This window comes from Balaenoptera borealis (genome assembly GCF_965194805.1).
Source record: "Balaenoptera borealis genome assembly, chromosome: 1".
Taxonomy (NCBI): Eukaryota; Metazoa; Chordata; class Mammalia; order Artiodactyla; family Balaenopteridae; genus Balaenoptera; species Balaenoptera borealis.
Genome location: NC_138860.1, coordinates 181503151 through 181526313, shown reverse-complemented (window position 1 = coordinate 181526313; position 23163 = coordinate 181503151). Strand labels below are relative to the sequence as shown.

At 59.8% G+C, this 23163-nt stretch overlaps 1 protein-coding gene across 5 annotated transcripts; it reads right to left on the bottom strand.

Moving 5' to 3' along the window:
* ATP13A2 (ATPase cation transporting 13A2) lies at nt 1-21450 on the bottom strand. 5 transcript variants are annotated; one of them, XM_082402810.1, is made up of 29 exons: nt 21247-21450; nt 14632-14726; nt 14336-14518; nt 13958-14016; nt 13672-13786; nt 13337-13416; nt 11680-11757; nt 11428-11497; nt 10407-10541; nt 10252-10318; nt 9502-9633; nt 8754-8909; nt 8128-8238; nt 7997-8043; nt 7720-7908; nt 6300-6506; nt 5702-5797; nt 5455-5614; nt 5242-5362; nt 4980-5104; nt 4079-4239; nt 3840-3956; nt 3658-3737; nt 2993-3145; nt 2806-2902; nt 1751-1974; nt 1512-1663; nt 511-680; nt 1-420 (listed from the first exon to the last, which is right to left on the bottom strand). In XM_082402810.1, exons 1-29 carry the CDS (start codon nt 21254-21256, stop codon nt 286-288), a joined length of 3525 nt encoding a protein of 1174 aa, XP_082258936.1. In that variant the 5' UTR covers nt 21257-21450; the 3' UTR covers nt 1-285. The 5 variants fall into 5 exon arrangements, with proteins under 5 accessions (XP_082258936.1, XP_082258939.1, XP_082258938.1 ...); XM_082402813.1 differs by having other exon boundaries at nt 5455-5554; XM_082402812.1 differs by having other exon boundaries at nt 10407-10514.
* Nucleotides 21451-23163: the final 1713 nt, after the last annotated feature.

The window sequence follows — 23163 nt, the reverse complement described above, 5'->3', positions numbered from 1 at the left end:
GCAGGAAAATATTGTGACTTTATTTGCTACACTGACGGCGGCTCTGAGTGCGGTGGTGGCCGCTGTCCCTACATGGGGCATCCGAAGTGGGGGACAAGGGTACTTAGCATCTCCCCAGGCGGGGGCAGGGAAGGCTGGGCTGGGCAGACGTGGGACATGAGTGTGACAACCGCCAACCTCAGGGCTGCAGGAGCGATGGCAGTGGTGTCTCTGGAGATGGGTCCTGGTCGGTGGCTCAGAAGCAGGGAGATCCAGTGTTTAGGGTGCCGGCCGGCCGGGCCTGCGCTACCTCATGGGCCCGGCGGGCGGTGGCCAGGGCTGCTCGGCCAGCTCCTGCTCCAGCTGCTTGAAGCGTTTCTTGGAGGCCCGTTTGGGCCGGAGCCACCGCAGGCAGCCTGGGAGACACTGGTCCAGCACACTCTGCCGGGGACAGGGAGGTCGCAGGGGGGCAGCTGTGGCTGAGTCCCACCCCCGGAGCCCCCTCTCACCCCAACGCGGGGCGGGCCCCACCTCCAGCATGAAGGCCCCCACGAAGTTGAAGGCGACCAGGCCCAGCAGCAGCAGCTTGAAGTAGGTGTCAGCGATGCTCCTCAGCGTCAGCAGCCCCTGCGGGAGGCCGGGGACCAGGAGGAGGGCCCCCAGGACGGAGCCCAGGAGCACCAGGGCCACCAGGAAGGGCACTGGGGGTGGGGGAGTCCGTCAGGCCAGGGAGCCCAGCACACTCACACCCATGCCCGACGGGACCCCACAGGCACCAGCCCCACAGCCCTTCCCTCCACCTCATCCCCCTCCCTCCACCTCATCCCCCCTCCCTCCATCTCATCCCCCTCCCTCCATCTCATCCCCCTCCCTCCACCTCATCCCCCCTCCCTCCATCTCATCCCCCTCCCTCCATCTCATCCCCCCTCCATCTCATCCCCCCACCATCATCACATCCCCCCTCCCTCCATCACATCCCCCCCTCCATCTCATCTCCCTCCCATCTCATCCCCCCTCCATCATCACATCCCCCCTCCCTCCATCACATCCCCCCTCCATCTCATCTCCCTCCCATCTCATCCCCCCTCCATCTCATCCCCCCTCCATCTCATCCCCCCTCCATCATCACATCCCCCCTCCCTCCATCATCACATCCCCCCTCCCTCTATCTCATCCCCCCCTCCATCTCATCCCCCCTCCCTCTATCTCATCCCCCCCTCCATCTCATCCCCCCTCCCTCCCTCTCAACCCCCCTCCCCTCCATCTCCTCCCCCCTCCCTCCATCTCCTCCCCCTCCCTCCATCTCCTCCCCCCTCTCCATCTCCTCCCCCTCCCTCCATCTTATCCCCCCTCCATCTCCTCCCCCCTCCCTCCATCTCCTCCCCCCTCCCCTCCATCTCATCCCCCCCCTCCATCTCATCCCCTCCCTCCATCTCATCCCCCCTCCCTCCATCACATCCCCCTCCCTCCCTCTCATCCCCCCTCCCCTCCATTACCCCCCCCAGCACATCCCACCCCCAGCACAGCAGCACCATTGGTGTAGAGCGGCCGGCGGAAGGGCGCCCCCTTGGACACAGCCATGGCCAGGATGAGGTACTGGAAGCTAGACAGACAGAAGACCACCGTGTTCTCATAGTTGGGCAGGTTGTCTGGCGCAGGTACCGTCCTGTTCAGAGGCACGAACCTGGGGGCACAGGGACCGGGAGTCAGGGAGCGAGGGTGAGGAGGACGGGGCATGGGTGGGATCTGGGGCGAGCTCCCCGCTACTCACCAGGGCTGGGCCACGGTCAGGAAGTAGCCCCCCAGCTGCACGCTGGCCACCAGGGCCACCTGAAGCAGCAGGCTGCTGAGCACGGGCACGCTGAGCAGGGCCCCTGGTGGCCGCGCCTGACCCAGTGCCAGCGCCGGCCGCGTGCGGCTCATGAGCACCGCCACCGTGGTGGTGATGACCAGGTCGATGACCAGGAACTGCACATCGCCCAGGTTGGTGTTGACCTACCGGCAGGGAGGGAGGGCGGAGGGGAGGATAGCTCCTAGTCCGATGGGGCAGGCACCAGCCCTGCCCTTAAGGAGTCTGATGGGGAAGGTGTTTTCTTGCCCTGCAACTTGATGGGCAGACAGCACCCTCCTGCCTCTGGGAACTCCCAATCTGATGAAGGAGACACGGTCCTGCCTTCAGGAAGCCCCTCTCCCCGTCTGAGGGAGAAGGCATCCCTGCTGACCTGCGGAGGCCTAAATCTGATGGGAACTACCAGCCTGAGACGGAGGCTGAGGCTCTGCCTTGCAGAGCCCCAGGGTTTCTGGAGGACACACAGTTCCCGCCCTCAGGTTTAAGGTGGACACAGGGACAAAAGCTGGCGCGAGGTCTGCACTGTCCCATGGCGTCACCTGTTTCCAGCGGGGGCGAGCAACGCGTGCTCTGAGCAGAGGAGGGGGTGATACCCTTTGGACAGGAGACTGGAGGCATAGTCGAGGTCTGAGTTAGGGCGAGCGGGGAACGGGCAGATTCATGGGAAAGGGGCAGAGGCCTCGGGTGTCCCACTCCTGCCTCTGCCTCAGTCCCCCCTGCAGATGGGGAGCTCCCAGAGGACAGGGAGGAAACGCTAGCACAGGACAGCCGCTCCCGTTTCTGAGGACCTACTGTGCGCCAGGCGCTCAGCGCTTTCATAATCTCAGACAAGCCTCACCGCCGAGGCTCCGGAGCGCCTAAGCCACGCGGCTGGAGCAGGATTTGAGGCCACGCTGTCTACTCCAGAACCTGCCGGGCTCCCACCACACTGCTGAGGTCCTCGCCCCGGGCCCGGCACGGGGCCTGCAGATACTCACCGTGTAGAGGATCAGGACAGAGATAAACTGGGTCAGGCTGTACAGGGCCATGTACTTGAAGACACTGAACGACGTGTCCAGGGAACAACGACCTTCCCTGGGGAGTGGGTATGGGCATGAGGGGGCCCAGGCTGGCTGACGGGCCCTGCCGAGACCCCGCCCCCCACCAGGCTCCTGCCCGCCTCACCTGATGACCATGGGCACACACTCAATGTTGGCCATGCTTGAGGTGAAGGGCGAGACCACTGAGGCCTCGGCCTGGGACAGCGAGATGCCCACGTCAGCCGCCTTCAGGGCCCCGCAGTCATTGGCGCCATCCCCACACATGCCCACACAGTATCTGTCGGAGAGGGGAGGGCAGGCGCGGCCCGGACTCACGTGCTGGCTCTGAGCCCGGGAGGGCCCTCCTCAGCTGCGAAATGGCCCACCCACCTCCCGGGCTGGCTGGCAGAACACGGGGATGGCTGCATTCCGACTGCCCGCTGGGTGCCTGGGAAATGCTCAGTAAATGGTACGCAGTAGGTGCTCAGTAAATAGGTGCAATTACAGTAGCCACAGGGTCTGTATCCACAGGTTCTGTATCCACGGGGTCTGTATCCATGGCAACAGAGAGCCGACTGTACTACGCCATTTTACATAAGGGACTCGGGCATCTGTGGACGTTGGTATCTGCAGGGACTCTCAGAACCAATCCCCCGCAGATACTGAGGGCGGTGTACTACTGTCAGTGTGACAGACCCGGGGGTGCCTGCCGGGCTCTCTGAGGCCAATGGCTCCTTAACGCCTGGGGTGGGAAGCAGGGACCTATGGGCCAGCTGGGCGCCCGCAGGCCCCGCCCCCGTGGGCACTCACTGAAGCTTCTGCAGTTCACACACCAGCTCTGCCTTCTGCTCGGGGGCCATGCGGGCAAAGACGGTGCCCTGGACCAGGACCTGGGAGCACAGGGAGACAGGGGAGGGGCTGAGGCAGCCAAGAGGAGGGAGCAGAGCATGGCGAGGTGTGGGGCGACCAGGGAGGCCCGGGGGCAGCCCTACCTTGGGCAGCAGCTTGGGGAAGTGCTTCATAAGGACACCAAAGGTGGACCCGCTGAGGGCCAGGTGGCTGGGTCGGGGGTCTGGCTCCACGGTGTAGCTTGCAGCCTGGTCAGGATCCTGGGGGCCCGGGAAGCTCAGCTGAGCTCCCCCTGCCCACCCTGAGAGCTGGGGCCCGGGACAGCTGACACAGGGGCGGAGTCATGGGTGGGGTCTGTGGCGGAACTTGGGGTCAGCCTCACCTGAGCCCCGGTCACGGCTGCAGAAGACTCCACTGGCAGAAGCTCGAGGGAGGCGGGCTGGCCCCGCTCAGGGGGGTTGGCGTGGATGATGGCCAGGCGCTCCTGGGGGCCCACCATGCCGCAGCCCTGGGCCACGGTGACCGCCGTCTGCAGGTTGTCCCCTGGGGGTATGGGGCAAGGTCAGGGTCCAGCTGCTACTGAGGGGGGCCATCCTCACCCTGACACGTATAGATGGGAAAACTGAGGCCGGACAGAATCTGTCTGCCATGACTGGCTGAGTGAGCTCAGGCAGGGTATCAGTGTCTCTGAACCTGGGTTTCCTTGTCTATAAAACTAGGGATCAAAGGTCTTAGGAGAAACTGGGAGCCTGGGTTTGAGTTCTACATATACCATTATTTTTTTTTTTTTTTGGCCGTGCCATGCGGCATGTGGGACCTTAGTTCCCTGACCAGGGATTGAACCCGTGCCCCCTGCACTGGAAGTGAAGAGTCTTAACCACTGGACCGCCAGGAAAGTCCCCTGAATCTTTCTTTTCTTGCTCCATGAAATTGTCACAACTTTTGAGGCTGACCTAACTTCCCCCATTTCTCAGAGTTGGAAACTGGAACTCGGGGAGAGGTCACCTAGCAGGTGAGCAGCTGGGCTGGAACCCAGGCTGTCCAACACCAGCCCCAGACTCTTTGGAAGTCACTCTACTCCTCCGAGCCTCACTTTCCTCATCTGTCAACTGGGGTGACAATGATCACTCAGGAGGGAGACTGTGAAGATACCTGAAATGTCTGAAAAGGACCAGGCCTGAGGCAGGGGCCCAAAGAGATGCCCCGGGAAGGGACGCCAGGTACCCTTATCTCTGCCTGGAATGGGGTAGATTCTGCCCTCCTAACCCAGGCCCTGCTGGTACCTGTCACCATGACGGTGCGGATGCAGGTCCTTCGCAGAGCCTGGATGACGGGTGTCGTCTGTGGCTTTAGCAGATTCTGCATGACCAGCAGCCCCAGGAGGCTCAGCTTCCACTCCACAGTGTCCCTGGAGGGTGGGCAGACCCGGGTCAGAGGTGATGCAGTGGCCACGACCCCTCCCCCAGCCACTGGGCAGGGGCATCGGCCCTGGGCTCTGCCCCCCTCTGCCCACACGAGGCCGGAGGCTCAGTCCCCAGGGCCCACCTCGTCAGTTGCTGAGCTGCTTCCATGCTGGGTGCGATGGGCAGCGGCTTGCTGGCGAGGGCCACCACGCGGTAGCCAGCAGCTGTGTAGCTCTGCAGCATCTGGGCGAAGTCGGTGGGCACTGCCAGGGAGAGGCAGGTGTCACTGGGACGGGGAGGTGGGGGCAGCGACAGGGGCTGGGCGCCCACCCCATTCCGTGCCAATGCCCTTCACCTGTCTTGGGGTCGCAGAGGCCTGCCACCAGCTCAGGGGAGCCCTTGACGCAGGCCTCGGGCCGAGCCGCCCCCGGCCACGCCACCACCACGCTCATGCGCTGCAGAGCCGATGAGAAGGGGAAATGGCTGAGGATGCTGACCGGCACCCGGGGCTCCTCCTGTAGGGTTGGAGGGGCAGCTGAGGGGCCGGCCTGTGGAGCCCACCCCTCCCAGCCCACGCCCCACAGGCACCCCCCTCAGCTCACCATGCCCTGCAGGTGGAGCTCCTGAAGCGGGGGTCTCATCACTGCCAAGACCTGGGTCCCAAATGTCGAGTCTGCAGCTGGTCCCTCCTCCAGGATCTGGGAGGCAGGCAGAGAACATTGGCATCGAGGGGCCGGGTGCTGGCTTGGCCTGGGGCAGCCGATCCTTGGCCCATGGAGAGAGGCAGTGGGAGAGACCCAAGTTAAACTCATGGAGGACTTCCTTCATGGGAGACTGGATAGAACAGAAGTCAAGAATGTGGGCTTTGGAGTTGGGAGGACCCAAGTTCAAACTCTGGCTTTGCCATTTACAAGCCGCTGGGTGACCTTGACAAGTTATTCCAAATCTCTCTCAGCCTCAGTTTCCTTCGTGAAGCAGGTTTTAAGCTACCTCCCTGGGGCTATGGGGAGCAGTACATGAGATGAGGCCCGTGCAACAGAGCGCCGGCACAGGGTAGGTGCTCAGCACTAGGCCTTGGCCATTGTTATTCTCGGTGGTGGGCATGATAGAGACGCCCCCTGGAAGTCCTAGAAGACTGGGTGGGCTTAGTTAGGGCTCGGCTGCCCAGAGGCAGGGGGCGGACCTGCTCGGCCTCCTCACCCAGCCAGTAGATTCCACCATCTTGAGGTCCATGGGGTCACCCACTGGGGTGTCCCGGAGCCGGCTGAGGGTGTGGCAGGTGGCCAGTGCCCGGAGCAGGGGCCCCATGGGAAGGCGGCGGGGCTCTGGGACCAGCGGCAGGAACTCCTGCCCCTTCAGGGGCACCACACCCATCACGTCCAAGCCGTCCTCTGTGAGTGTGCCTGTCTGCAGGGGGCAAGCGGGCGGACCAGTGATGAGTCCTGGGGTGAGCTGTGCCCCGCTGCGGTGGGCGCCCACACCCCTGGCCAGGCGGGGCCCATGGGAACCCCAGAAGCCAGAGTTGGACTTTGCTCAAGCAGGTCCCTCTGCCAGGCTGTCCTCCCCAACCCGCAGTGTTTCTTGGTCTGGTATCATTTCCCCCAGGAAGTCTTCTTCTTTAACCCTACAGTTGGGTCTTCTTCTTTAACCCTACAGTTGGGTCTTCTTCTTTAACCCTACAGTTGGGTCAGGTAGTGCGTGCTCGGGGCTCTCACCCACGGCCTCTACTACTCCATCATTTGTTCACTGTGGTACCAGGAAGAGGGTCTGGCCATGTACAGCTCTCAGTGGAATGAGTGAATGAATGAATGAGTGAATGAATGAGTGAACGGATGCCTGCCTCTCCCATACCATATTCCAATGGCTCAGTTACACATCTGGCCCCTTCGCTAGCCTGGGAGCTCTGCGAAGACGATCATGCTCCACCCTTTCAGTTTAAATAACGTCCAAACTCCTCACCAGGGCCCGCCAGCCTCTGATGGATCAGGGCTCTGCCCGTTTCATCTTGCCCCCCTCCCTACTGTTCCCCGAGCCCCAGGCACACTGGTCTGTTCCTCCAAGGAGCCACGAGCCACTCTACTTCTTCCCCTCCACCTTGCCAGCCCTGCTCTCCTCTCAGTGTGGTCCACCCCTCAGAGGTCACCAAGGGACCAGAGGAGCCTTCCTTGACTGCCCTCCAAGGGAGTGACCCCCACGTACCACCCACCACGTACCCCATTTGCTTCCTCCCTAGAACCCATCACCATCTGCAGCTCTCTGTGGTCCCTGGTTCACTCATTATGGTGGTGGGGACATCTCCGTGTGGGTCACTGCTGGATCCCCAGTGTTGACAGCAGCCCTGGGTACCCAGTTGGCCCTCAATGGTTCTCAAACAAACAAATTAAATGATTTTAGACATTTCATGCTCCAGACTGTGAGCTTGATGCAGGTGGGAGCTGGGGGTGGAGGGTGCCTCTGAGTGTTTCCATCCCAGGACAGGACCTGGCGGTGGGCAGTGTTCACAGCAGGGGCGCACGGGCAGGCGGCGGGACTCTGGGCTCAGCAAGCCCTCAGTCAACGTTGCTGAATGAGGGATGTGGGTGTGGGGGGCCTGGTCGTGTGCCCCCCCCACGGCCCCCACCTTGTCGAAACACACCAGCCGGAGCTTGCCCCCCAGGTTGATGCGCATCGGGTGGATGCAGAAGATGCCCTCGCTCCGCAGCCGGCTCTGGGCGTAGAGCGTGCACACAGTCATGGCGGCAGGCAGGGCGGGCGGCACTGCCACCGTCACCAGGTCCAGAGCCCGGATCACGATCTCGTCCACAGGCACCTGGCAGGGGGCACTGTGAAGGCCAAGGGCCAGGCCGGGTGGGCCCTGGGCCTCCAGTGGCAGCCCCCGCCCGGCCCCCAAGGCTTACCTGGTTGCGGTGGAGGATGAAGATGCTGTAGATGGTGCCAAGGAGAGCTGAGGAGACAGCAAGGGACTCAGCGGGACTGGGGACGGGGCTCCGGGGGCCACTGGCAAAGTGGGGTGCGGGGGGCCACTCACCCAGGACAGACAGGGCAGCCACAAACTTCATGCTGTGTTTATAGAACTTGAAGCTGATGGGCCGGGGATGCAGGATGGAGCTCACCAGGGCCCCTTTAGCCGTGCAGAACCCTGGGAGGAGACGGGGAGACCGAGGCAGGGGAAACTGAGGGTCAGGATGACTCCGCCCCTCCCCCACACCATCCACACCTCTGGGGTCGTACGGCATGATGCTCCTGGGGTCAGCAATCACCCAGTTCGGCGGTCACACGGGATGGCCACAGGCCTTGCCCAGCCTTCATAAGCTTAGTAAGTAAGGAATTAGTAGTACCATCTACAAACTGGGTGGTTTCACTTAAAATTCAGATGTGTGGCTTTCACTGAAAAATGTCAAATCTGGTGACACACTGGGTCCCTTTCACACGTGGCAGGGGCCTGCTGGAGACGTACAGCACTGCTCTCTTCCTAAGGGGTGGGCTCCTTCCTTCTTGCCACGTCCCTGCCCACTCCAGCCAATCCCAAGTAGGGGTGGGACGTGCCTGAGTCGCACAGCAGGGCAGTGGCAGAGATGGGTCCTGCCTGGCTCTGTGTCACCTCTCCTCTAGGTGCTGGGCCCAGCATCCCTCCCCACTTCCCAGACTCGTTACCTGTCTGGGTCACCACTGCCAGGACATGGGGTCCTACAGAGGCCCGGGCCTGCAAGATGAGGGTCCCACAGAAGAGCGTGTGCCGCTGGTGGGTCTCTGGGAAGTAGGGCACTGGTCCCTCCGGCAGGACGGTCTTCAGCACTGGAACGCTCTCCCCTGGGAGGGATGTGGTGTGAGGCCCATACTGCTCCCTCCCACCAGCAAGACCAAGCCTTATGCCTAGAACTGTTATGGAAGCCCCAGGTCTCATTTAACGCTTGTAACTATGTGTGAAGAAATCACTGCCCCCATTTTACAGAGAGGTACACTGAAGCTCAAGAGAGGGCAAAAGACACAGACACAGTGAGACAGTCCTGGGATGTGTGCAGCCAGTTTCCAGGAACCATCTCTCAGGGGAGCCAGAAAGAGTTGTGAGCATACAGCATGGGCAGAGTGGGGGGGCCAGGGTGGGGGGCAGGCGTTGTTCTCCTTCTGTTGGAATTATTTTGTAACAAGCTGTGTTACTTTTATAGTTCAAATCAGATATTGACACGAGAGGGCTTAACCTCTGTAAAGCCCTGAGCCCACTGCCTGGCAAAGAGTAGCAGTGCCTCACCCAGCATCTGCAGGGGTAGGACCTGCTGAGGCCGGGACTGTTACCTGAGCAAAGGGAAAAGAGAACTCCATCTAAGAGTTCTGACACAAGGCAGAGAGGCTCGGTGGCCCGGGAGGGGGCACGGGAGGCTGCTGGCCAGGGGCAGGCACTGACCTGTCAGAGAGCTCTCATTGACCATGCACTCGCCAGCCACCAGGGCAGCATCGCAGGGCATCAGCCCACCCTCCTGGGGCAGCACCAGGCAGTCTCCCGGCACGAGCTCACTGGAGTCGACCCATTCCTCCTCTGCGGGCAAGCAGGGGCCTCAGTATAGCCTGGAGGGGACTCCCCCACTGCCTCCCCCAGGCTTCGTCTCTCCCCCAGCCTCTCTCCCTCCCCCAGCCTCTCTCCCTCCCCCAGCCTCTCACCTCCCCAGCCTCCCTCCCTCCCCCAGCCTCCCTCCCTCTCCCAGCCTCTCTCCTTCCCCCAGCCTCTCTCCCTCCCCCAGCCTCTCTCCCTCCCCCAGCCTCCCTCCCTCCCCCAGCCTCCCTCCCTCTCCCAGCCTCTCTCCTTCCCCCAGCCTCTCTCCCTCCCCCAGCCTCCCTCCCTCTCCCAGCCTCTCTCCTTCCCCCAGCCTCTCTCCCTCCCCCAGCCTCCCTCCCTCTCCCAGCCTCTCACCTCCCCAGCCTCCCTCCCTCCCCCAGCCTCCCTCCCTCTCCCAGTCTCTCTCCTTCCCCCAGCCTCCCTCCCTCTCCCAGCCTCTTTCCCTCCCCCAGCCTCTCACCTCCCCCAGCCTCTCTCCCTCCCCCAGCTTCCCTCCCTCCCCCAGCCTCCCTCCCTCTCCCAGCCTCTCTCCCTCCCCCAGCTTCTCACCTCCCCCAGCTTCCCTCCCTCCCCCACCTCTCACTTCCCCCAGCCTCTCACCTCCCCCAGGCCGGCACACGCACACCTGTACAGACAGCTGGACCATGTCCCTCAGAGTCTGGCTTTGCTGTGGGCAGGGGGACAAGCAGAGAGTGGGTGGGTGGAGGTCCCCTCGGACACCGCCTGCCCTGTCCCTTCCACCTCACGCCGCACACCTTTCTGGTCTTGTATATGGACACGCAGATGGAGACGACGGAGATGAGGAAGATGCACAGGGCATACCAGTAGTAGTAGTCAGCCAGCCACAGCCCGATGCTGAAGGCCTGGAACCCATAGTAGGGGTTCAGCGCCTGGGGGAGGGGCGGGGAGGCAGCGTCAGGGCCCAGGGCCCCCAGGGCAGCCCAGCCACAGGCTGGGCCTCCTGTGCCCACGGAAGCAGAGGGCCCGGCAGTTGCCAAAGGACTAAAGCCAGGCCTGTCTCCTGGTCAGTCCTGTCCAGATGTCCCTCGAGCCACCAGCTTCTTCGCTCTAAAGAGGACACACGGGTGTTTACACGCCAGGCCCCTGCTAAGCACATCATCTAAATGTCATAGGATGGTGAGGACAATTCCACAAGGCAGATGCTACCATCAGCTTCATTTTACAGCTGAGGAAACTGAGGCACAGAAGGGTGAAGTCACTTGCCTAAAACCACACAGCTCCCAGGTGGCTGACTAGGGTTTACATCAGGCCAGACTCCAAGGCCTCCTCTCTGTCTCACAGGTGTCTGCCCCTGGCTCAGAGGGCTGGGATGTTAGCAGTGTACTCTAGGTGTGTCCAGGTCACTGGCTTCCCTTTGTCCACACGTGACCCTGGCCATGCCATGTCCCCCCCTCTGTAGCTCCGGTTCCTCATGTGTGAACGGAATGTACCTACCACGAGGCTGTTGGAGCGTGAAAGTGGGTAATGCACGGAAAGGACCCAGACTCTGGAGCCTGGCGCTTGGCACACAGCAGGAGCCCAGGCTGTGTGGGTTTGTCTCTTGGCCTCTAATCCCCAGCCCCAGCCTGGACCAGAACTTCCAATTCCTCTCCCTGAGCTGACTGGGGCTGGTTCTGAGACAGCTCTCCACCATGGAGAAGAGGACAGCTGGTACAATCTGCCTCTGTACGGGTGGCCCAGAGAGGGCAAGCCCCTGGCCCAGGTCACACAGCCAGCTCAGGCCAGAGCTGGGGCGAGGCCCAGGGACAGCCCTACCTCGTCCACCAGCAGCTGGGGATAGGACTTGACTGGTACACTGATCACGTTGGGGCCGTAGATGGTCTTCCTGTAAGAGGAAAAGCGGCAGGGCTATCAGATAGAGGGGCTGTGGCAGCTGGACCCTCTAGCGGCGACGGAGCTCCCTACTTTCCAGCTGGGGAAACTGAGGCCCAGAGAAGGCAGGTGACTGGAAGAAGGCCACACCCAGGGGGGCAAGAGAGGGGGCCCCAGCTCTCAGGGAGCACCCACCTCATGGTTTGGTCCTGGAGGCTGAGGCCGGTGCTGGAGCAGTGGAGGTCGTCACAGGTGCGGCCATGGTCCAGCAGGCTGGGAGGACGGGGAGGGGGCACTTGTGTGGGTGGTGGGGTTTGAGCTCTGCACCCCCCCACCCCTCCTGGCCCACCTCTGCCACACCGAGCTCCCGGGAGAAAGCTGGTCCCTCACGAACTCTGGGCCTAACTTTCTCCTTTTGTTCCTCTGATCGGGCCCCAAACGATCTCACCCAGGAAAAACAATGAGAGATGATAATACTTAACAGTGACAACAGCTGCTATTATTTAGTGACATTTAGAGCTTTCTTTACAATGATGTCTTCTTAAGTAAGTCACTTAACCTCTCTGGGCCTCAGACTTCTCATCTGCAAGATGGAGACGGTGACAGCATCTCCCTCACAGGGCTACGGGTGGATTAAATGAGATAAGTTTTGCAAAGTGCTTGGACGGTTCCTGGCACTTACTAGGTGACAAAGGTCAGCGATTTTTTTTTTTTTTTGGCTGCGTTGGGTCTTCGATGCTGTGTGCGGGCTTTTCTATAGTTGCAGTGAGCGGGGGCTACTCTTCGTTGCAGTGCACGGGCTTCTCATTGCAGTGGCTTCTCTTGTTGTGGAGCACGGGCTCTAGGCATGCGGGGCTTCAGTAGTTGTGGCACGCGGGCTCAGTAGTTGTGGCTCGTGGGCTCTAGAGCACAGGCTCAGTAGGTGGCGCACGGGCTTAGCTGCTCTGCAGCATGTGGGATCTTCCCGGACCAGGGATCGAACCTGTGTCCCCTCCGTTGGCAGACGGATTCTTAACCACTGCGCCACCAGGGAAGTCCCACGTCAGCGAGTTTTGCTATTCCTCTCACGTAGCAGAGGCTGTTGGTGCCCTCCCCACACCCCCTTGGAATTCACATCTGCGCGGTGCAGCCTCTTACTGGAAACACCTGTCCTGGCTTGAGGGCTTCTCCTGGCTGCATAAGCACGGTCTGCCCATGAGCCAGGAAGGCCGAAGTTGTGCAAGAGTTCATGTATTCCACAACTGGTAACGGTAGGAAGGTGATGGGTACGTACCCCCTGGTTTCCTCACTCCTTGGGTGAGGGCACCCTGAGGTGCGTGCCCTACACTGGCTCAAAGGGATCCCCAAGGGACTGTGCTCCAGGTGCCCACATCAAGCCCCCTCCACCGGCTGCCTTCTCTTCCCGGCCTCACTTCCCCTACGTCTCCTGGCATCACCTTGCAAACAGATTCCCTGCACTTGAATTCTCGTCTTGAGGTCTGCTTCTCGGGGCTCAAACTAAGACATAAACTGAGCTCACATTTATCAAGCACTTAGTAGGTGGCAGAGCAGGTACAAGACGCCAAACAGAAGGTCCGAGTCCAGAGCTTACGGTCTGATTCACAGCAGTGTTGCCACCTCAGGCCACGTGCCGTGCCAAGCCTTACATGACAGTAATATACTTTACCCTCGAAACAACCCTAGGAGGCCGGGATTCCCTTCATGAGCTATTTACAGACAGGCTCAGCGATTTGAGGGGGTCAAGGCACAGAGCTGAGAGGAGAGTCCAGGCTGGGCCACCTCATGCCACCTCCTCTGCCCAATGCAGCACGCGCTGTGGGCGTGGTGTAGCAGCGCCGGCCCTGACCCCTACCTGACTCGGCAGAAGGCCTGCTGGGTCTCGATCCAGACATAGCGCTGGCCCCGGAAGAGGTAGTAGCGCAGCATCCGCTGCTGGGTGGGAGAGAGGAGAGGTGGGCTGGAGGCGGCCCCAGGAGGAGTGTGTCGGGGGCGGCAGGGGGATGGCACAGGAAAGAGGCGGGAGAGGCACGGAAGGGTAAAAGGTGATCGGCCAGCAGCCTGGACGATTGGGACAAGAGAACCAGAGGTGCCCGGAGAGCAGCTGGAGTCCAGCCCCCATTGTACAGGGTGTGAATCTGAGGCCCAGAGACAGGCAAGGACTTGCCCAGAACCCAGCTGTCCACTTACTGCCTCCTCGGTTCTGTGGAGCTGGGCGGTGTCCTTCCATGTCCCCTCTGGTAGTGTCCCCACAGCTGCCTGGCTCCGGCCGTCCTCCGCCTGGGTCTGTGGGGGCAGCTCCAGGCTGGGGACGGGGGTGGAGTTACCGTGGAGCCCTGGGAGCTGCCCCAGCACCTTCCCATCCCCACGGGACCACCTTCCCTCTCTCGGATGGGAGGCCCCGGGATCAGAGCCTTCGTGGGGGGAGGGCAGGGGGAGCAGGGGCTCCTGGGAAGGCGCGATGAGGCTGCCTCACCTGTCTTTGCTGATGGCCTCAGTCTGCACCTGGACAGTATAGAGCTGCCACGAACTATCCTGGAACACGGAGGTGTGGACTCAGTCCTGGAAGAGACCCCTCCCCTCCCCGGCCCCACCCGACAGCCAGGTGGCCCCTGCTGGAGGAGGCAGGGATCAAGGATAGAGGTGACCTCCTCGGGAATCACCCACCCCGTCCCGTCGGCCCACTGCTCAGATGGGAAAGCTGAGGTCCAGGGAGGAGAAGCACCTGTGTAAGGTCCCACAGAACGTCAGCGGCCAGGTTGGGCTGAGAACCCGAGCATCCTCCGCCCCGCAACCCTGAGCCACCGCCGCCCCTCTCCAGCTCCAGGCTCGCCCCTGCTCCCCTGCCTCTCACCTCTTTGTCTCTTATTTCGATAACGAGGGTTTCGGCGCGGGCCAGGCTGCACGGCTGGAGGCGCAGCCGCACCCGCCACAGGGGCTTCCATCGGAAGAGCAGCAGAGGGATCCCCGCCATCACCCAGACCACGACGTGGTAGCCGGCGACCCTCCATGGACTGCCACAGTAGCCGCTGAGCCTCTGTGGACACGGGCGAGAGCAGGCCACGGTAGTGGGGCGGGCGGGGGCTGGAGGAGGAGGCCGGGGTATCACCCCCGCCTGGCGTTGCCCCTGCCCCTCCCCTGCCCACGTACCACGGATGAAACTGAGGAGCTGAGGGGATCTATAGATGTCTCCACCGTCAGGGTCCCGTAACCGGCGGGCGTGCTGCCCACGAGCGGGCTGCTGTCTGTGGACAGAAGGAGAAACGGCATTTGGTGGGGGGTGGGGGGGCTCCTCCCTCCTTCTTTAACCACGACTTACGCACAGTCATTTTATAAATCTGGTCTGATAAATCCAGTAACTCGAGTCTTCACGGGTCTGTTACCGGGCTGTCCTGTTGGTCCTCACTCGTTGTACCTTGTTTCCTTGTGCGTCTGGCGAGTTCTGGCTCCGTGTGGGCCCAGAGTCGGGGGACGGGGCCTGCTGAGCACTTTGAGCTTCAAGAGCCACCCGCACATCCAGCTATTAGCGTCCTGGGAGCTGTGTGTCCCACTTTCCATCTGCTCTCCACTCTGAGGGCAGGGACAGGGCTGCTCATCTTTTTTTTTTAGACGTCATTTTTTTTTTTTTTTAATAAATTTATTTATTTATTTATTTATTTTTGGCTGTGTTGAGTCTTCGTTTCTGTGCGAGGGCTTTCTCCAGTTGCGGCGAGCGGGGGCCACTCTTCATCGCGGTGCACGGGCCTCTCACTATCGCGGCCTCTCTTGTTGCGGAGCACAGGCTCCAGACGCGCAAGCTCAGTAGTTGTGGCTCACGGGCCCAGTTGCTCCGCGGCATGTGGGATCTTCCCAGACCAGGGCTCGAACCCGTGTCCCCTGCATTGGCAGGCAGCTTCCCAACCACTGCACCACCAGGGAAGCCCTTAGACGTCATTTTTATTTATTTATTTACTTTTAATTTATTATATTTTTTAAAATTTATTTTTGGCTGCGTTGGGTCTTTGCTGCACGTGGGCATTCTCTAGTTGCGGCGGGCGGGGGCTACTCTTCGCTGCGGTGCGCGGGCTTCTCATTGCAGTGGCTTCTCTTGTTGCGGAGCACAGGCTCTAGGCACATGGGCTTCAGTAGTTGCAACATGCGGGTTCAGTAGTTGCGGCACGCGGGCCCTAGAGCGTGTGGGCTTCAGTAGTTGTGGCGCATGGGCTCAGGAGTATTGGCATGCGGGCTCTAGAGCACAGGCTGAGTAGTTGTGGCTCGCGGGCTCTAGAGCGCAGGCTCAGTAGTTGTGGCACATGGGCTTAGTTGCTCCGCGGCATGTGGGATCTTCCCGGACCGGCATCGAACCTGTGTCCCCTGAATTGGCAGGTGGATTCTTAACCACTGCGCCACCAGGGAAGTCCCTGCTCATCCTTTTTCAACCTTCATGCCCAGCACAGGCCTGGCAGTGAGGAGATGCCAAGAAGTCGAGTATGGACTGATAAAATGTCAGGGCAGCCATGAAAGGGGCAGTTTCACTCTGAAGGTGAAATGGGGGGCGGAGGAAGGAAGAACCCAGTCACTGGGGGTGGGCTGGAGAGGAGGGGTGAACTGAGCAAGCCCCCAAGGCTCAAGGAGAGAAGCCGCTATGTGCCAGGGCCCAGCTGAACAGCTGACGGGTTCCTTCTGTGAGGAAGGGCCCACTATCACCCCCATTTTACAGATGGGTAAACTGTGGCTCAGGGAAGACCAGTGGGCATCTCTACCGTAGAAACTCTTTTTTTTCTCCTGCCTCCCCTGCTGTACAGCTGCGGTCCTAGCAGAGCAAGGAGATAGTGGGTGTTCTGGGGCCCGGGACGGGGTGGGGCTCATGGCCTCTGCCAGGGTTTCTCTAACTGTGCTCCCTGGACCTCTTGCGGAACCTGTTAGACATGAAGATGCCTGGGCCCCTCCCAGACCTGCTGGCACAATGGCAGCGGTGCTGAGCATCTGCATGTTTCCCAGGAGCCTCTGGAGAAGTTCACTAAGGGGGATGGGAAAGCAGGGAAGGTAGGGGGCAACCTGCTGGTTTTCTGGGCTCCCTACTCCTCCTCCCCAATCAGAGCCCTGCAGAGGCCTGATCTGAAAGTTTCACCCAATAAGCCCAGGGTGTCCCAAGCAGCTGCCCGTCACAACATCCCCAGCCCCTCAGCTGTTCTGTCCCCAAACACTTGGGTTTCTGCAGCTTCTCCAAGCCCCAAAGCAACCATGATTGTCAACATTTCCCGAGGCCCCACTATGTGCGGGCTCTGCTCCTGGTCCTTCTTACATGGCTAACATAATGACCCTGCCATGTAAGCACAATAATTATCCCCTTTTTATAGAAGAAAATTAGGCTCAGAGAGGTTAAGTAACTTGTCCAAGATCACACAGCCAAGTACATGGTAGTGTCAGGATGCAATCCTAGGCAGGCTGACTCCAGGGTGGGGTTTCTTTTTTTTTTTTTTTTTGGCTGCACTGGGTCTTCGTTGTGTACGGGCTTTCTCTAGTTGTGGCGAGCAGGGCCTACTCTTCGTTGTGGTGCATGGGCTTCTCATTGCAGTGGCTTCTCTTTGTTGTGGAGCACGGGCTCTAGGTGCATGGGCTCAGTAATTGTGGCTTGCCGGCTCTAGAGTGCAGGCTCAGTAGTTGTGGCGCATGGGCTTAGTTGCTCCGCGGCATGTGGGATCTTCCTGGACCAGGGCTCGAACCCGTGTCCCCTGCATCGGCAGGCAGATTCTTAACCACTGCACCACAAGGGAAGTCCCAGGGTGGGTTTTAATTCTCATCAGACCACGCAGAGTCTGTTCTGTCCTATAGCAGCCCCCCATATCTCCACATAAGCACTGTGATAATAATTACTATGGTAATTACCATAATAAGAACAGCCAATGTCCATTAAGCACTTCCCAGGTGACAAGAGCTGCTCTAACCCTCCACACGAATTAGCTCATTTAACCCTCTGGCAACACGATGAGGGGACTCTTATTTTTCCCATTTGTGCAAATGAGGGAACCGAGGCTCAGAGTCACAAAGGCCCCCTGGTAAATGGTGGAGCCAGGAAGTCAGAGCCCAGATCTTGTGTTTTGGGGGCCAATGTGGGCACTTCCAGAGAACAGGGCATATGCCCTGTGCCGCCTGAGGCCTCTTTCAAACAAGATGACTCAAAACCCAAATTAACCCAAGCCCCACCCACGGTCAATCCCTCCCCTGTCCACTGGGTGACTCAGAAAACATATGGAGCTGCCACCAGCTCCAGAAAGGGCCTGGTCTCTGGGGAACTCCCACACATACACACAAAGCCTATAGCTCTCAACCATCCGGGTGTCTGGCCAACAGTAAAGTCTCAAAGCCAGAGGGCAGGAGGCCTGCTCAGCCTTCTGCCCTGGGGCTCAGAGACCCCAGCCTGGGTCCCCTGGGGTGGTCCCTTTTGCTCTCTGGTCCCGGCCCAATCCAGCTTGCGAGTGAGGCTTGTCAGGGCATGATTTCCTTCCCTTCCTGACAACAGCCTGCAGACAAGAAACAGCCGAGGCCCTTCTGCTCTCTGGTGTGTGTGTGTTGTGCAGGGGCGGGGGGAGGCTCGCCCTGGATCCTGTCTTGGGGGGCAGAACAACAGGTATTCAGGGCAACTGACCCGGTCTGGCAACCTGGGTTCTCAGGTCCTTGGCCACCAACAAGCCACAGCCCTTTTCTTGTCCCCTCCTCAAAAGGCCACAGTCCCAGCTGTCCTTCTTGCCAAAGCCCCTCACCAGCCCTGGAGACCTGCTCCTTGAGTGGGTCAGGGCGGGTAGTTTCACCCCCTTTAGGGCTCTTCTCGGGTGGTTTCTGGGGTGTAAGGAAAAAGAGCACCTTAGGGGGGACTTCCCTGGTGGTCCAGTGGTTAGGACTTCGTGCTTCCACTGCAGGGAGCATGGGTTCGATCCCTGGTTGGGGAACTAAGATCCCCCACGAGCCCTCGGTGTGGCCAAAAAACAAAAACAACAACAACAAAAAGAGTACCTCAGGGCTATCAGGGGCTGACACAGGCCAGGCACTGTTCAAGGGCTTTACACACATCGATTCATTCATTCCTCACCACTGTGAAGTGGGGACTACTTTTATCCCTATTTTACAGATTAGGAAACTGAGGCCCAGAGAGGTGAAGTAAGCTGCCCAAAGGCCACACAGCCAGCACGCGGCGGGACGTGGATCCAGGCAGTGCGGCTGTAGGGTCCACGCTCTTAACGACGGCACTACCAGCGCCGTCGCTGTCGTCCCCATCAGTAACTGTGCTCCTGGCTCTCTCACAAGTGCCTCAGCCTCTCCAGGCTTCTGTTTCCCATCTCTAGGATCATAACCCCAAAGTAGCTGGCACATGGGGTGTTTGAAGTTCCTGAAGCATGGCCTGTACAGGCGGGCATTACTGGCTGCCCTGCCAAGGAGGTGTGGCTTCCGCTCTGACCCATTTCTCAGGCTCCCCTCTACATTCCCATTGCCCTGTCTGAAAACCCACAGCTGTGCCATTGCTCCCCTGTGTGCACTCAACAGCTCTTCCCCGGGCCTTCAAACCCTCAGGCCAGCAGCTGTGCTGGGGATGGGACTGCAGCATGCTGCGCTGACCCCAGGTGGGCCACTTTGCTCCTGCCGATCTGCTTTCCTCCTGCAACAATCAAGCAACTTATCCCATTTTACAGATGAGAAAACTGAGCCTTGAGAGAGGCAGTGTGCCCACCAATTTGTCTCGCAGCTGGAAGGGGCCTTACTCCAAAATCCTCTCTGCCCACCTCACCCCCACCCACTGACACCAACACCTCAGGCTTGCACAGGTGTCATCGCCCTCCTGCTCACAGTGCCTGGCATGTGGCTGGGACTCAGGAACCATTTACTGAATGAATGAACCAATGAATGAAGGTTGTACACCTCACTGACATAACAGAGCATGGAAGCGATGGTGCAAGAGTCACTGTGTCCATCTCCTGCCTCTGGGTCAGCTGGGAGGTGCAGAGGAACAAGCCTCTTCTTGAAGGGCCCTGCCAGAGACCATCTGGAGCTGCCCTCACTGGATCACTTCCCCCAGGACCTAAACAATGTTCCCTCTGGAAGTTCTTCCTTGTGTCTATCACACACCCATCATTTCACAAGGATGCTCTCCCCGTCAACCTGGGGAAGGAGGAAGGGAACTTGAAGGAGGAAGTCACATCTGTGGAACACTCTAGTCTCCCAGCAAGGTCAAGCCCAGGGCATGCTCTTGCAGAACATCTGTCAAAACACTCAGAAGGGCTTGTTTATCTCTATTCGCATCGCAGTCTCCCCAGGGATGGCACAGGAGGGTCAGAGCAGTGTCTGATCTCTTCCGGTACCACCAGCTCAGGCCAGTTGCTTGGGATGAGAATACTTTGACAAATGACTGACTGCATTGCTCTTCTGAATAACAGCGACTGATCTTCACGCGTAACCCTCTGAGGGAGGGACTATTATCATCTCATTTTACAGTTGGGGAAACTGAGGAACACAGTTTCAAAATCCTTTGCCCGGGGTCATACAGCTTGCAAGGGAGAAGCTGAAAATGAGTGGGTCTAAATGAACACATTCCTCTCACTTCATCCTCACAGCCACCTCTCCAAAAGTATGGATTAGGATTCCCATTTAAAATGAGGCACAGAGGTTGATTAACATGTCCAAAGTCACACAGCTCTGAGTGGTCAAGATTAGACTTGAACCTAGTCTGACTCCCCGGCCCTGGGGCAGTGCCACGAGTACTGCAGAGCGGAGGGGCTGGCGTCAAAGCCATTTGGGAACCTCTTGTTTCCTGCGGAAGCACCGGTTTCCTGCTGATGACCTGGCAGAGGCCCAGGGCAGCACTGCTGCCTCCTCCCTTGCTGTGCTTCTCCTGTGGCCAGAAGCTCCTCTCCTGGGCCAGGCTGAGTGTGAGGGATAATCTGCCAGGAGCTCCCTGATCTTTGGATCTCGAGTCCAGGGGCCATATTTCCTCAGCCTCTTTCCCCTTCCTCACCCTGGGTGCACCCTAGAGTTGGGGGGGGAGGTGGGGAGTAAGCTGGGAGACCGGAGGGAGAGACCTGAACTGAAGGGTCTGCAGCTGCAGAGAGGATGCTCAAGCGTTGGTGGCCCTTGGCTGAGGTCTAGGCTCTGAGTGACCCACGTGGAAATGAGACCCTTCTAAACACGAGAGGTCTACTGGCACCATTTGCAGCAGGTAGAATTATACTCTGGAAAGGGTGGCCTCCAGACACAGGGCCTGGGACAGGTAACATGGAGGGTGTGGTCCCTGGACCGTGGTGCTAACAGGCTTGCTCTGGGGGCCTGACTCAGGGGATCAGGAGTGGCACTTGTGCCCCAGGGCACTCCGATCCAGGGACTCAGGAGCCCTGGCTTCTCCAACCCCATTCATTCATTCAGCCAAGAAGAACAACCACTCAGAGGCCCTGGATGCAGCGGCCTCCACGTCTCTTCCCCCACCTGGACATCCGTCACTGCGCGGGGACATTTCCCCGCGCCCCGCCACCGCGGCCCCCGGATTATCCTTTTGCACGGCGGCGCCAGGCGCTTCCTCTCCCAGGGCTTTAGGAAGGCGCAGAGTGGACGGCTCCGCACGGTGCCATCCCCGGGCTCCTGGCCCCTCTGGGATGGGGGAGGGCACGGGCGAGGGGATGTCCCAGGGGTCGCTACCTCGGCCCGCGCCCCCCGCGGTGGGGATGTCCCCCCACGACAAGTGCGACGACGGGCGGTCCGGGGACCGCGCCCGGTTCCTGTCGGCCGGGGCTGCGCGCTCACCTGCGCTCATGGCGGCTCCTCGCGCTCATCGCCGGGCCCGGGCGTCGCGATGCCCCGCGGTCGGGGCCGAGGCGGAAGGCCGGGGGCGCGGGACGCGGCGGGGCTGGGCGGCCCGGGACACCTGCAGAACTCAACGGCTGGAGCGTCAGCGAAGGTGCCGCAGTCAGGCTCTGCGCACCGCCAAGCCCCGCCCCGTCCTCTGCGGCCCCGCGTCCGCCCGCGCGCCGCGGGGTCTGCCGGGATTTGTAGTCCGAGGTCTCTCCCAACGCGCACGCAGGGGCGGGGCGCCGAGAGACAGACGCGACAGCCCTGGGCCAGACCGACACATAGAGAGGAGGACACTCAGGGAATCCGACAGGACAGCCCTCAGACACATGAACACATAGACACACTCAGAGGAATTAGCCCTTAGATGCACAAACACAAGTACACAACGCCCCTCCCACTCCTCACAGATTCGCATAAAGAGAGAGTTGTGACCCAGAGATACACAATTCTCAGACACGCACACAAAAGCAGGACACTCAGGGAAACAGGACAGCTTTGGTACACAAACACACAGGTACACAACAACCTCGGACACCCACATAGATACACACACACAGAGGCTAGACTCCCAGGACACAGACACAACACACAGATTCACACACGGAGGTGATACTTAGAGACAATGCACACATACCCAGTAGTGTGACACTTAGAAACAGGTAAGACAAGCCCCCACCCCCGCTGTTAAGTACAATGCATGGCTGGTTCAAGCTGGTCCGTCTCTTGTAGGCTCTGTGAACTTGGGCAAGCCACTTAACCTCTCTGGGCTTCATTTCTTCACCTATAGGAGGACGATGACATTAGCAATACCTGCTTGATAGATTGTTGTGAGTCCCACAAGAGAAAAAGCAGGTAAAGCACTTGGGACAGTGCCTGGCTCTGCTGCATAAAGGTCAAAGAAAGAAGATAACACCTGCCCAGAGACTCACAGGCTCAGATACGTGTCACAGGGATATGTGTGGACACAGGGAGGTACTGCAGTGATGCACGGAAGGCCTCTAAAATGCCACAGAAACAGCCGAGGCATAACCCCCTTCTCAGAAGCCTCGCAACGTGACCACAGACAAGCCTGCACAGGTGGGAACAAGGAAGCCCCTGAAGGGCACCAAGACCTCGTGTTTGTATGCAGTGTTATCACATTACCTCATAGCGACAGGCACAGACAAGGTGTCCCCTGACCCTGGGGTTGATGGCTTCTGGACTAAGGATCTCCAAAGGATCAGAGACCCCAGGCTCTGGGGCAAACCAGGGAAGGATCACATTAGGGCCAAGGGTAGGACTGGGCTTGAGACATCATCATGTATCCAGTATGAATTTCTGCAGTGCCGGGCACTGTTCTAGGAGCTAGGAACGGGAGGGTGAACAAACAGACATGGGGAGCAGCCAAAGGCCAGCAGAGGAAAACTCCAAAGTAACCTGTGGTGGAAAGGGCTGGAAGGAGACAGAGCTGTGATGGAGAGTAATGGTGGGGGAGAGACTCCAGAGGGGAAGCAGGGAAGGCCTTGACAGCATCTGATCCATACCAAGAACTCAATACATACACTTGATAAGGGGGTGCATATCGGCAGGACTTGCTGATGCATGGGAGGTGGAGGTATAGGAATGGAATCAAAGATGCCTCTCCTCCCTGGGTTTTGGTCTGAGAAGGTAGCGGGTGGTGGAGCCATTCGCTCAGCTGGGGCAGGCTGCTGGTGGAGCAGGTTGACCACCTGGGGGATGGGGCTGGCTTCACTCAGTTCAGCTGAGAAGACCTGTTTCTTCTGCTGATGCCTCAGTGAGGGTAGCCTACTGAACTTCTCAGAGCCCCTGTTTCCTCCCCCAGGGCTTAGCTGGATGTCTGGCGGACCGCTTAACCAGGGGAACCCTGAT